The sequence below is a fragment of the Apiospora marii genome (assembly GCF_038362585.1).
Source record: "Apiospora marii strain CBS 49790 chromosome Unknown utg000001l_segment0_segment0, whole genome shotgun sequence".
Taxonomy (NCBI): domain Eukaryota; kingdom Fungi; phylum Ascomycota; class Sordariomycetes; order Amphisphaeriales; family Apiosporaceae; genus Apiospora; species Apiospora marii.
Window position 1 is genome coordinate 4393808 of NW_027117372.1, and position 12592 is coordinate 4406399.

At 55.4% G+C, this 12592-nt stretch overlaps 5 protein-coding genes across 5 annotated transcripts; 3 read left to right on the forward strand and 2 right to left on the reverse strand.

Annotated features, from left to right (window-relative positions):
• Positions 1 to 735: 735 nt before the first annotated feature.
• PG985_001425 (uncharacterized protein) lies at positions 736 to 4388 on the forward strand (the record flags this gene model as incomplete). Its single annotated transcript, XM_066821194.1, has 12 exons — positions 736 to 1270; positions 1326 to 1395; positions 1464 to 1546; positions 1606 to 1628; positions 1682 to 1700; positions 1766 to 1885; positions 1969 to 2029; positions 2094 to 2648; positions 2709 to 2735; positions 2945 to 2992; positions 3136 to 4098; positions 4148 to 4388. The coding sequence occupies 12 exons, from the start codon at positions 736 to 738 to the stop codon at positions 4386 to 4388; spliced, it is 2745 nt and encodes a 914-aa protein (XP_066692073.1).
• Positions 4389 to 4848: 460 nt separating this feature from the next.
• Positions 4849 to 5311, reverse strand: PG985_001426 (LSM domain-containing protein; the record flags this gene model as incomplete). Its single annotated transcript, XM_066821195.1, has 4 exons — positions 4849 to 4920; positions 4989 to 5063; positions 5146 to 5217; positions 5282 to 5311. 4 exons carry the CDS (start codon positions 5309 to 5311, stop codon positions 4849 to 4851), a joined length of 249 nt encoding a protein of 82 aa, XP_066692074.1.
• A 797-nt stretch (positions 5312 to 6108) lies between these two features.
• Positions 6109 to 7566, forward strand: PG985_001427 (uncharacterized protein; the record flags this gene model as incomplete). Its single annotated transcript, XM_066821196.1, has 1 exon — positions 6109 to 7566. One exon carries the CDS (start codon positions 6109 to 6111, stop codon positions 7564 to 7566), a length of 1458 nt encoding a protein of 485 aa, XP_066692075.1.
• Positions 7567 to 8114: 548 nt separating this feature from the next.
• PG985_001428 (uncharacterized protein) lies at positions 8115 to 9281 on the reverse strand (the record flags this gene model as incomplete). The annotated part of the gene is made up of 1 exon (XM_066821197.1): positions 8115 to 9281. One exon carries the CDS (start codon positions 9279 to 9281, stop codon positions 8115 to 8117), a length of 1167 nt encoding a protein of 388 aa, XP_066692076.1.
• Positions 9282 to 10129: 848 nt separating this feature from the next.
• On the forward strand, positions 10130 to 11477 carry PG985_001429 (uncharacterized protein; the record flags this gene model as incomplete). The annotated part of the gene is made up of 2 exons (XM_066821198.1): positions 10130 to 10692; positions 10757 to 11477. The coding sequence occupies 2 exons, from the start codon at positions 10130 to 10132 to the stop codon at positions 11475 to 11477; spliced, it is 1284 nt and encodes a 427-aa protein (XP_066692077.1).
• Positions 11478 to 12592: the final 1115 nt, after the last annotated feature.

Here is a 12592-nt window from a genome sequence, read left to right on the forward strand (position 1 = left end):
CATTGTGTACCGCACGCTTGAATGGATATATCGTATTTCTGATCTATGTACCACAATCTTAATTTATTGGAAAATTCGAGTTGTGTAAACTGAGTGCGTGGTTGAGTCGTGCCAGATCCTGGAATCCCCTTTTGAGCTGCAGTGTTGGTGGTCGGCCGTGGGCTTCGGGGCGGCGGCCGTCTCAGCTTGGTCCTTATCCGCTTGATGGCGAAAGCGCTGCTCCCACCAGATTATGCTGTACCGTACATATAAAAATCCCGCCTGTCGCTATTAGTATACAATTTATTCCATTGATATCATATCCGATTGAATAAACTGGGGTAAACTGGTCTGTGAACCCTTCATCCATTTGCGGCGCGATTTGCTGATGATCCGAACCAAGTAGGTTCTGTCAGGCAGTCTGACGTGCATTGAATGCGACGGCGCCAACGTGAGCCGAGCCGTTGGATGCAAGCCACTCAGCCAAGCCCCAAGCCGGCCTAATTGGACTGGACCGCCTGGGGTAAAGAGGAGAGAGAGAGGAGGGAAGGGAAGCCCGAAAGGCCAAGCAAGGAGTCAGCAGCGGCACAGTCATAAACTCCCTTCTTGAAATTAAAACCGTTACGAGTCCTGCAGACCGATTAATCGCTCGTTGATTTCGGAGAGACACTGCGTTTCCGACGTTTTTTCTTCTTACTAAAGAGTCAGTCATTCATCCGAAGGTTCTGCAGCAAGGCAAGAAAAGCGCGCGCCTCAATGGACTCGGACCCAGCACAGCGGGGAGACTCTGGGGCGGATCGCCAGGTCTCGCCCGTCCCGCGCGCACAGAGTTCGTTACCCCAAGATTCGCAGGAGCCAACTCCGTCCAGCCCGGCCAATGCAGCCCCCCATCGTCAAAGCGCAGAGCCTGGCGTCGGGTCGCCCAAAGGCCTACTTGAAAATGAAAATGAGGCTCCTGAAGTTGTCGCCAGCGTAGCGGCGACAGACTCAGCCGAGCCGTCTCAGCCAGTGCAGGGGGATGCCTCGACTCAATCTCCAGCGACAAAGCAACAGCCGGAACCATCTAGCGCTGAACCGGCTAATGAGCCGACGCCTTCCGCCGCCACCAAACAGGCATCACCAGATCCGGCGCACGAACAGCAAACATCACAATACTATGCCGCTGAAGCCTCTGCCTCTGCCTCTTCCACAGCTGTCTATGAGACTGGGGAATCTTCCCACGCGACCCATCCTGCGGTCGGGGCGACTGACGATGGCGCGTCCAGCTTTATGGACACTTCATTCGGCTTCAGTGTCCGTACCACTTATTGTTAATGCTTGTCTACCATACATATGCTGATTTCTAGCAAAGGTTGACACCGATCTCGACGTGGATAACAGCGATGCCGACTCGGCTCTGGGCGACGTGTCACGACCGTACGTGTCAGATCTGCTTACTAGAGGAGTTCTCTGCGCGGCATTCGCAATGGCTGACAGTTCCGCAGTTCATCCACGGCCTCGGTCGCATCCAGCATTTTCGAGTTCGTCGAAGAGAATGGCCGGACCTACCATAGATACAAGGAAGGGAGTAAGCCATCTTAACGCTTGGAATGGAAGGTTTAATGTGCTGACGATACACCCGATCAGAGTACTGGATGCCAAATGATGCCGTAGGTCTAAGTCCCTCACGAGTTGCAGCTCTTCTCGACTAACCATTGAACAGGAGGAGCAATCCCGTTTAGGTATGCCGTTGCTTGTTGGATTGAGACCACGGCCCCTGGACGGCATGTCGCTAACACTTCTGAAGATCTCCAACATCAGATCTGCACCAAGCTGTTCAAGGGCAGGTTGGCTTTGGCGCCCATCGAAAACCCGGTGCGAGTGCTTGACCTGGGAACGGGAACCGGAATCTGGGCCATCGAATTCGGTGAGATCACTGTCTCTATCTTTCTGTCTCTGTCTCAATACGAGACTTGGGTCATGTGGCCAATGACTGACAGTCAACAACAGCACTCCAGCACCCCAACGCAGACGTACTCGGCACCGATATAAGCCCCATTCAACCAGGCTAGTAAGTTATCGTCCAAGATGGCTCCATCCACGATCCGTTTTTCGTCAATTAACTTCCTCGGTAGCGTCCCTCCCAACTGTCGCTTCGAGGTGGACGACCTCGAGGACGAATGGATCTGGTCGTACAAGTTCGACTACGTGCACGCGCGGCACATGGTGGGCTCCATCTCGGACTTCCCGCGCATGTTCCGGACCATCTACGAGAACCTGAACCCGGGCGGCTGGGTCGAGTTCCAGGACTACTACGTCAAGCTGGACTCGTTCGACGGCACGCTCGACGGCACCGCCCTGCAGCGCTGGAACGCCATGATCAACGAGGCCCTCGTGCCCACGGGGCGCAGCGGCCTCAACAGCGCCAGCTACGCCCGCTGGATGCGCGAGGCCGGCTTCGAGGACGTGGTGCAGGAGAAGTTCGCGGTGCCGGGAAATCCCTGGACGCGCGACAAGACGCACAAGCAGCTCGGGGTGCTGCAGCGCACCAATATCCTCGAGGGGCTCCACGGGATCAGTATCTCGCTGTTTACCAAGTTCTTGGGCATGTCCACCGAGGAGGTCGAGGTCTTCTTGGCCGATGTGCGTCGCGACATCAACGATACGCGTATTCATTTCCACTACCCTGTGTAAGTCATCATTCCTTACTATTATTATCCTTCACCGCGCGACTAACTTGAAGTCAATAGGCGTGTGGTCTACGGCCGGAAACCGCTGTGAGGGATATGTTGCTGCACAACTGGCAACGCAGTTACGAGGTTACGCTTTGCTATGATAGACCCTTATATCAATCTGGAATTCTAATGAAACCAATAAATGGACAATTTCAAACTTGGTTAAGTGTTTTTCCTGCTGAATTCATTCCAGATATCCTTTCCAGAGTTATGGTACCCCTGAACTCTATTCTGGTGACTATGCTTTGTAGTCCCATAGGCAACACTGCACCTCGAGGCATCTCCGAGGGCCTGCCCAGGTAATATTTATTGGCAGCAGTATATATAACACCCGACCCGAAGACTGAGGAACACTTCCATCGCTTTCTCTTTGCATATCAACACTTTGCAGAACATCAATTGCTTCGATATCCTTTGACATACCTACAACAATCACATCAAGTCTTTCTTTGGCTCACCATCACACAGAGCGTCCTAAACTCACCGACAACATGGCTAAAACTGCAAGCAACAAGGGCCGTACCGCCCGTGCACCCCATAAGCCTTTGAAGCCTTTCCCTCCCTCGCCTCACCCGCCCACCTACATCGCCATCTCTGCCAACCTGACCAACTACAACCCACAGCCGGGCTGTCCTCCCCCAGAGTGCATCGACATGGGCGTAGCCGTGTTTCATGGCAAGCTACCCGAATGGAGCGACGAGAGGACCGACACCTCCCTGGCCCAGCTCATGGCCCAGGCCGAGTGCCACCACGTCATTAACAAGAAACACTATATCATGAATGCTCCCGTGAGATACGACAGTGAGGCGCAGGCCAAGCGCCCAATGCTTTACCGGGGCGTTTACGCCAAAACTCGGATCCTCGAGAACGAAGACGAGATCAAGAACTGGCTCTGGACGCTGATCCAAGAGAGCCAAAGTCCGATCGACGAGAGCAAGCCAACATCCTCCTCCTCGTCATCACACCACCAACCCAGAAACCTGGTCCTCATGGACTGGGCCGCGTCCAGCACCGACCGCCTCCTCCAGCGCTGGGGCATCACCGACAAGCTGGGCCTCAAGCGCCCCGGCAACGACGAGCGCGTCCAGTTCTGGGACCTGCGGCAATGGGACCGCATGGCCCAGCTGGCGCCCAACCCCTGCACCGCCAACCCGCGGGACTTCGGCGCGCCCCTGGAGGCGCTGGGGATCGACCGCACCGATCTCGAGGTCGGCTGGGGCCTGCGAGACAATGCTGGCAATGACGCGTATCTTAAGCTGGCCATCTACTTGGCCTTTTACACAATGACCTGCGAGGAGGAGGCGGCGATTATGGTGACGGGGAAGCCTCTGGTTCGAAGGCCTTCGATTGAGCTGGAGCAGGACCCCGAGGTGTTCGAGGCCAACCAGAAGCTGTACAATGACCTGTTTGAGGCGAGGGATCCGGCTGAAATGCCGAATATACCCCCCAGGCAGGGGGGGTGAGCTGCAGACGGTACTGGACATGCGACTTGCACAAATGGTGTCGATCTGGGATCGGGACCCGCCATCACCACCACCCTCGCCCCCCAAGGTATCGAGCCCCGAGGAGGGGAAGACAGAGGAGACGAAGGGAAGAGAAGAGCCGGGGGCTCTGGATTTGTTGAACGCGGGGTGGGATTCGTCTTCTCGACTTACGTTTGATATGGCGCCGCTCGTGCCTACCAAGTTGACCTAAGAAGATACGGTGTTGCTGTATGAGAAACATATTCGATACTGGCATGAACAAGTATAGAACATATTAAAATTTCCGAATATTAAACAAGAATATCTTTGATCTGGACAGTATTGCATAATGATATAGCATGCTAATAAGTATGTCCCTATGTATGTTGAACATATAATGCATGGGGATACACCAACGGTTTCTCGCGTTCAACTTGACAGATTCAGCAGTTTGGCAATAATGTATTCTTCATTTTCGCTGCTGGTTTTAGCAGTCCGACGTACATGGAGATATAACAGTTCTGGTCCATCGCCTAAACGCCCATCTTGTCGCTCGCATCTGATGCCATAACTGATATGTCCAATCCACGGCCCTCTTGTCGCCATGGGGAACTGGCCTGGGGTATCAAGATCTGTGCCATGCCCGGCGCTTCGTTGCTTTAGATTCGTGTTTCTGCCTAGAAATCATTCGCTCATTTGTCGCGGTCACCGCCTCCGATGCGCTCGAGGGCCTCCAACATGACGACCGAGTTTCCACGGATGACCTGCCCAGAAACAAGAGTTAGCTCGCATACTCCAGTGGTAACAGTTCGTGGAGTCAAGAGTCACGTACCACCATGCCTAACGTCTCCTTGTTGCCGTTGTCCTTCTCCTCGACAGCGTTGTCCAGAACAATGTTCAGGAAAACCTGCGTGCACCACAAGTTAGCAAGTTGCGCGACCGAGAGAGGGGGAGGTTCGAAGCGAGAAGGGGTTGCGATCGAAACGTACATCGTAGCCTCGGAGGATACCAATCACCTTGCGGCTGCCGTTGAGCTGGACGAACAGCCTCTTGTCGAGATACTGGATTCGGCGGGTTAGCTTCCTGCAGTAGTTGGCCGGCGAGAGGAACTTGCGAACAACGTACCTTCTTGAGTTCGGGCTGAGCGGGAGCCATTTTTGCGGTTATGCGGAAGAAATGGTCTGGAGTGTGAGAAAAGCTGATGTCGTGGTCGAACACAAGGCACAAACGTCGCTGTTGTGTTGTTCGTGGAGTGGTCGATTGGCTAATAATTGCAAGGCTTCAATTCCCATGCCGCTGGAGACTTGCTCGCGCCTTAGCCTGGCTACGCGCAAAGCACTGAGCTAGGTGCTTATCGATAGTGAGCTTGGCCTGTACCCACCTAAACCATCATTGTTCAGTGGAGGGCGGCAGCGGCTCAGTCTTCAAGCGTCAAGCGTAGTGCGTAGTGTGTAGAGCCCCATGTTCTGGCTACTGCACCCAGTACTGGCACAGAAGCCATGAATGGCATGGACGTACGCTCTACCTACAAGTACGAATGGATTTTATTCGAGGACTCATCACAAGAAGCAATTATTATGCAAGTATGAGATATAAATATCGTGCAATGGCACAATCGTTTGTCTAATCTCTTGGGCTGTTGATGCGGATTAATAGTCACCCCATTAGGAACCGATCTAGATATATCAAAATCAAGTCTTGACTTTCATGTAATTGTGATCTTCATACTCCAACTTTGGCTTTTGATCTGGTTCTCATGCGATTTGCCTGGATACCTGCTGCTGCTGTAGCTTCAAGTTCCAAGTCCCCCAGCTACGTAGGCTCTAGGCGCAAGGCGATAAGCTTAATTATTATCGATTAGCCACCTGCCGCTTGCCGCCTACGACACTGATAAGGAAAGCGAGTTCCTTCCACCATCTACCTCCCCAACCAGTCCAATCAATACAGTCAAGATGTTCGGCGCAAAGCGAAAAGCGCGTAAGATCAAGGTGCAAGACGACGACGAGCCAGCCGCCGAACCCCAACAATCGACGACGTCCATAACAGAAAACGACGACGATGGCGCCCCACCGCGCATCCGCCCGTCGCTCGGCGGACGCGCCGGCTCCTCCAAGCTGAAGAAACGCGGCTCCAGCTCCCGACTCTCCTTTGGTCCCAGCGCAGCAGTGGCGACCGGAGACGACGACGAAGACTCGATACTGCTCGGAAACGAGCCGCTCCCGTACACGCCCAAGAAGGTCAACCCCTTGACCGTCGCGGCGACCGAAAACAGCGCCTACAAGAAGGGCATCACCAAGAACAGCAGACTACCACTGCGTTCCATGGAGACGGATGAAGACCGGCCGCGCTACAGCAAAGAATACCTGTCCGAACTGCAGAGCTCGACGCCCAATACACCCGCCAACCTGGCCAGTCTGAAAGGGACAGGCACCGACGGTGATGACGATGATGTGGAAATGTCGCTAGACCCCTCTGAGCTCGAGGGTGCCACCGTCGTCGAGACCGGGATGACCACAGCCGGCGATTTCCCCACCCAGCCCCAAACCACCGTCTTGACGGACGCCGAGATCCTCGAGAAGAAGGCGCGGAGACTGCGGTTAGCCGCCCAAGCCAAAGCCGGCGGCGACGACTTCATCTCCCTCTCCGACGACGAGCGCGGCACCGGCGATTCCTACCTGGCCGTCCTGTCCCGCAAACCCGCGGAATCAACCATCTCCACCAAGAAGGAAAAACGGCTGGTAGCGGACGACAACCTGGACGACGACGACTCCTTCTTCGTCGAGGACGGCGGCCTGTCCCTGGGCAAGAAAGCCGAGCGCGCGGCCCGCCGCAAGAAGCGCTCCGACATGGCGGCTATGATCGCCTCCGCCGAAGGTGTCGAGGACGAGGACACCAGCGACGACAGCGAAGCCGAGCGGCGGGCGGCGTACGAGGTGGCGCAGACGCGGGCCGGCATGGACGGTCTGGCCGACGAACGGGAGCAGCAGCGGCGGCGACTGGGCGTGGACCGCGCGGCGATACAGGTCCCTCCCAAGATCACGCCGCTGCCCGACCTGAGCGTGCTGGTGGAGGAGTTCAAGGCCCAGATGGGCCGCAAGGAGCTCGAGCTGAAGCGGATGCGGGCCCACATCAACGACCTGCGGACGGAGCGGGAAGGCATCGAGAGGAGGGAGCCTGAGGTCCAGAAACTGCTCAACGACGCCGGGGAGCGGTACAAGAGCCTGGTGGGTGGCGGCGGGCCATCTATCACTAGCAACCCGGGGGAAGGTGGTGAAGCCCAGCCTGAGAACGGTGATAGTGTCGCCGCTGCCAAGTCCATGTTGGACCAAGTAAGACCAGCAGACACGCCCGGACGAGGTTTGGAAAGTCTCGGGGCGACGCCGGTGAGGACGGATACGATGGAAATATGATATCCCCTTGATGGCGAGAACGCTGCTTTTCGTACAGTACTTCCCTTGGATAATTGATAGGCCAATTTATCCAATCGGGTATTCCAGTCAACGGAATAAACGCTATGCCAATAGCACCAATTGATGCCTGGTATGTACAGTACAGCATAATCTGGTGGGAGCAGCGTTCTCGCTATCAAGGGGATAATAAAACGCGTGTGTATAGAGAAAGCCTACAGAGATAGATACCCAACGGCAGGTCAAACATGTCACATCAAGCAAGATTAAGGAGTTCTAGCGAAATCAGTTTGCATTCGTCTCAAGTTGCTCAAAAAACAAGGTGCAGCCTATTGCACACCCATCCCGGTATCCGTACAGTTTATGATACACTACCCTTATAGATAGAAAAGGGGGCAGTTAAAAAACAAAGGTTTGTGATGCTTTCCATCTCTACTCCTTCCACCATGCGCTCTCCCATCACTCTTATGTCGTCCCCAGTCTCGTCTCTGGTGGATATCCCAACCAACAACTGACTTATCTCCTTTCCACGGCGGTCGATTAGCTAGCTTTTACTTGGATCCGCCACGTGAGACACCGGCCCCGATGACGCCGGGCAACGGCTCCTCGCCGACCTGGAAGAGCAGGTTGATGCAGAAGCCGACGATGGAGAGCATGATGATGGTGAAGCCGGCGAGCAGCCAGAAGGGGGTGCTGACGTCCTGCTTCTGGCAGGCGCCGCCGCCCCAGTGGTAGATGCTCGGGCGGCCGTCGGCCTGCTTCTCCGTCGTGGCCAGGCAGCGGCACGAGAAGCAGCTCTTGGCGGTGCCCTCGGACCACTTGTTCTCGCAGACGCCGTGGCCGGTGCAGTTGTTGGTGGCCGAGTTGCAGGCGTCCTGGGACGAGAAGCAGGCCGGGTAGAGGCCGCCCTTGTTCTTCTTGCCGTCCTTGCCGTCCTTGAAGGGGTGGGCGGGCGAGGTCGACGCTTGGGCCTTGGCCTTGTTGTCGGCCGTGGGCTTCGTGGCGGCGGCGGCCGTCTTCTTGTCGGTCAGGACGATCTCGGACTTGTGGTCGCGGCGGCGCAGCTCGGGCCCGGCGGACGCGGCCTGCGCGGACGGGTGGATGAGGATCAGGGTCTCCATCTGGCCGCTCTGGGCAAGCGACTGCAGCTTCTTCATGTTCTTGGACAGGACCGCGGTCGACTTGGAGTCCTTGGCCAGGTCGATCTCGAGGTACTGGGTGCGCGAGACGCCCTGCCAGCATGCGTCTTTTGCGGGATCAATGGCGTCCTCGAACTTGCACTTGTTGTTGTTGTTGCGGCTCGCGGACGGGAAGTAGTTCAACGAGGAGGAGGTGAAGGAGGGCGAGGCGCCGTTGAGGGCCTTCTTGAGGGCCTTGGTGTTCTCGGCGTCGACGCCCTTGTAGAGGATGACGAGCTGATGGGCGGCGCTCGCGTCGTCCTCGCCGAAGAGCTTCGCGGACGGCTTGCCAAATCGGTTCATGACATCGTACTCGGCTTCGGGAATGTCCTGCGACAGCTTGTCGTTGGCCGACAGGCGGCTCGAGAGGATGGCCTGCGCGGCATTGGAGGATATCGAGGGCGAAGACGATGCGTCCTTTGATGATGAAGCGGGCCGCGACTCGCGCAGGATGTAGGCTTCGGTGGAAGGTTGCGATGCAGCTGTCTCGGCGACGGCCAGGCCAGCAAACGCCGGCACCAGGAAGCTGGTGAACTTCATCGTGTATGAAAAAGAGAAGCTGGGGGTGATACCGACAGTGTGATGAAGAGAAGCGGCCTGTCGGTATAGCAACTTTTTATTAATTAACTCAGACGGGAATGATAACAAGAAACAACCTCTCGATGCGAGCGAGCTGCGGCAGACGTCAGGTAGTAAGTTAGTATGGAGCTCCCTGGTGCCATAGAATCAACGCATCAGCCACAGCGACTGGCTGGAAGGCACAGACCTCCCCTGACTAGCTGGCTGGGACCACTGTGGAATAAACGCTCCCGTCGCAGCTATTCCAGTACTGTGTTGAATACAGTGCATCCCATCAATTCCGACGTTGTTTCCAGAACTGGCCCGGCAAGTCCAACCAACAGTCTGGTAAAGTCGAGGCCAGGGCAATTGAAAGTGGAAGGCAAGCACTGTCTGACTCTGACTCTTTCGACAAGGGTCTTCCCGACCCTATCTTAAGTCGTTACCGGTCCGCTGGCGGCGAAAGACAAGACAAGACGTTTGCTAGATGCACCCGACCAGAACATATTCCTCTGCCTGACCAACAAATCTTGGCGACCAAAAACTACAGGCAACTTCTTCATTTTCCTTTGCGATATTTGTTCCCAGCCCATTCGCATTCATTTTTGCCCCAATCCGATCCTTGGGCGACGTCATTTCTTGGCTCGTGATCCACCGATCTCGACGACGCAAGGCTTAGCAAGCATTGCCTGCCCGCGCACGGCATCTCTACACATCGTATCGACCCTCGGCACGACGTCGCATCACAACCAACCGACGACCAGCCCTTGAATTTGTCCCGATCCCTCTGCCCGGCCGCCATCGAGGCGCGCCACCCGAAATTGCCCATCATGTTGGGACTCTTCCGATCCCGACCGAACATCCTGGCTCTCGGTTCGCGCATATCCAAATTCAAGACCGGCCCAGAACCCCAGACGATACGCCTGCAACGGGTTAAGATACGGCGGCGATGGTTCAAACCATGGCATTTCCTGGGTGCGTGCATGGCCTACTACGTTGCATACAATGTATACACGCGCGCCGTCTCGGGCCAGATCGGCAAGTTGCTCGAGCAGCAGATCGCTTCCATGTCACCGCAGGAGCGCAAACAACTCAAGAAGGACATGGAGGAAGACGACTCGGGGCCCCTCACTATTCCATTACCCTTGACCACCAAGTTGGTTGAGCCCATGCCATACAGGGGCACCGACCCGGAATGGCAGATGTTTATCAAGGTGGCAAAGGACAAGGATCTGATGGAAAGCATTAGGAAGAGCCTGGCGGAAATGGCCCGCACGGCGCTTCAGAACCACCCGCAAATCAAACAGAGGTTCGGCAGGAACATGTCGGTTCGGAGGCATTGGCTGGAACTGCATTTCCCATACCGGCCGCCACCAACCTTTGAGAGACGAGTGTAAGCCATTCCCTACTTCCTTCCTAGTTCCCGATCTGTGTTGCTGACATTTCACTCCCTCTAGGATCGAGTTTGGTGACGAAGGCATCGTCCTTGCGACAGAGACCGTTGACACAACGGTAGCTTTGAGACTGAGGAATGTCTTGTGGCCCACTGCTATGACACTGTCCACCTGGGCCTTCACCACCGCGCTCTTCAAGCAAAACCTGAGCTCGGCCGCCAAGTATGTCGGATTCGAATCGCAGTCGCGCGAACCCTCAGCAGATGTACAAGCGACGTTAGATAAGATCCGCAGGCAGCTCGCCAAGGGCCAGCCAAAAGCGCCCGACGCCAAGGAGCAAAGTCCTCTGGCCTCGCCCAAGACACAATCCGTAGATGGATCTGAAACGACTTCTTCTTCTCCTATGGCGCCATCCTCGACCTCGTCGGGTTCCACGACCACGCCTGACCCCAGTGGACCAGGGCCCAAGGCTGGTACTGGTGCCACTCTGGGCAAGCCCGCGAGCGCAAAGGACATATACGGCATCCGACAGATGTCGGATCACACCAGCGGTCCCTGGGAGACCTTCAAGCGGAAATTCGGGCAGACCTGGAGACCCGCGGGCAACCTACCGCCGCGGGGCTCCATCGGGGTTAGTGGGCTCGTGGAGGTGACCTGCCCAACCGCAACCATGACGGTGGAGATCTGGGCCTACTGGGACCCACAGGCGAAGAAGTTCGATCCCAAGACGATACAGATGAAGCTAAAGCCTATCAGGATGAGGCACCAGGCCCCGATGCGCTAGTACAGACGGGATTGAAGCTTTCCCCCCTTTTTCGATTCTTCAGCGATGGAATTTCTATAGGGACGGGTTTTAGAAGATATAAGGGAAGGGATTCGGCCCAGGAAGAAGAGCCAAACAGCGACTTCAACGGGGGATTGTCACACACAACACACAACACAAAAACCATTGACGACAGGCGTACTGGGTATTATTGAGATATGTGCTTTAGGGGGGAATGTCTACGACATTTTAGGATCCCCCCGATCCGCCCACATGATACCACAGCAGCATAGCATTTCATAAGGTGGCGTTTCCTTTTTTGTTTCGCCCACCCCGCGAGAGAGAACATGTAGAATTTTTCTCTTCTCTTCGATTTTTCTGCTTTGTTCACATGATTGGGGATTCCGAATAGCGAGCGCGTTGGCTTTTGGGGGTTGATGCGATTGCGCGCGCGAGGGGAAAAGACCGATGATACCATAGAGGTTTGCAATACATACATTTGCCAATTGCACTGGGCTGATTTCTACTGCTGGCCCATCCTTGACGTAGATTTCGCCATTGTCATGAAACATTTTACTGATTCAGGCATGGCCTCAAGCGCCCGGAAATGCACATATTCGTCAATGGTTGGTTCGCGGTTCGCACCATGCGAGTATCTAGCAACGTGTCTCAACCTCACTGACGAAGGCAATCGGTGGCGCCCAGAATCGAGAGCTGGGGCGGCGTTTGTGGCGTCGTTGGCCTGTGTCGCCCAGGCAGAGCTGTTTGCCTTGTTGGGTTGATTTCTCGTATCTGCAGGTTGGACTGGCAGCTCGTTGATACCTTCCTCTATTACCCCGGAGCTACAGAGTTCAGCCCAAGCCCAGCTGCCAATAAAGTAGGTAAACCAGGAAGTTGGAATTTTATCAATCCTCGTTATGTCTTGCATCTCACAGGCAATGCCAGCAACTTTTGCTCCTTAGATGTAGTTATCATCGTGATCACACAGCTCTTCTGTTGCCTGTCAGTCAACTAATCGTCGTAAATACATGCTAAATGACACTACACCATTTTCATGGGGCCCTGCGCCAGTTGTAGCGGTGTATAATGCCTCGGGCGGCCAAGGCAAATCACTGGGCTTTTCACCACCTCTCTGT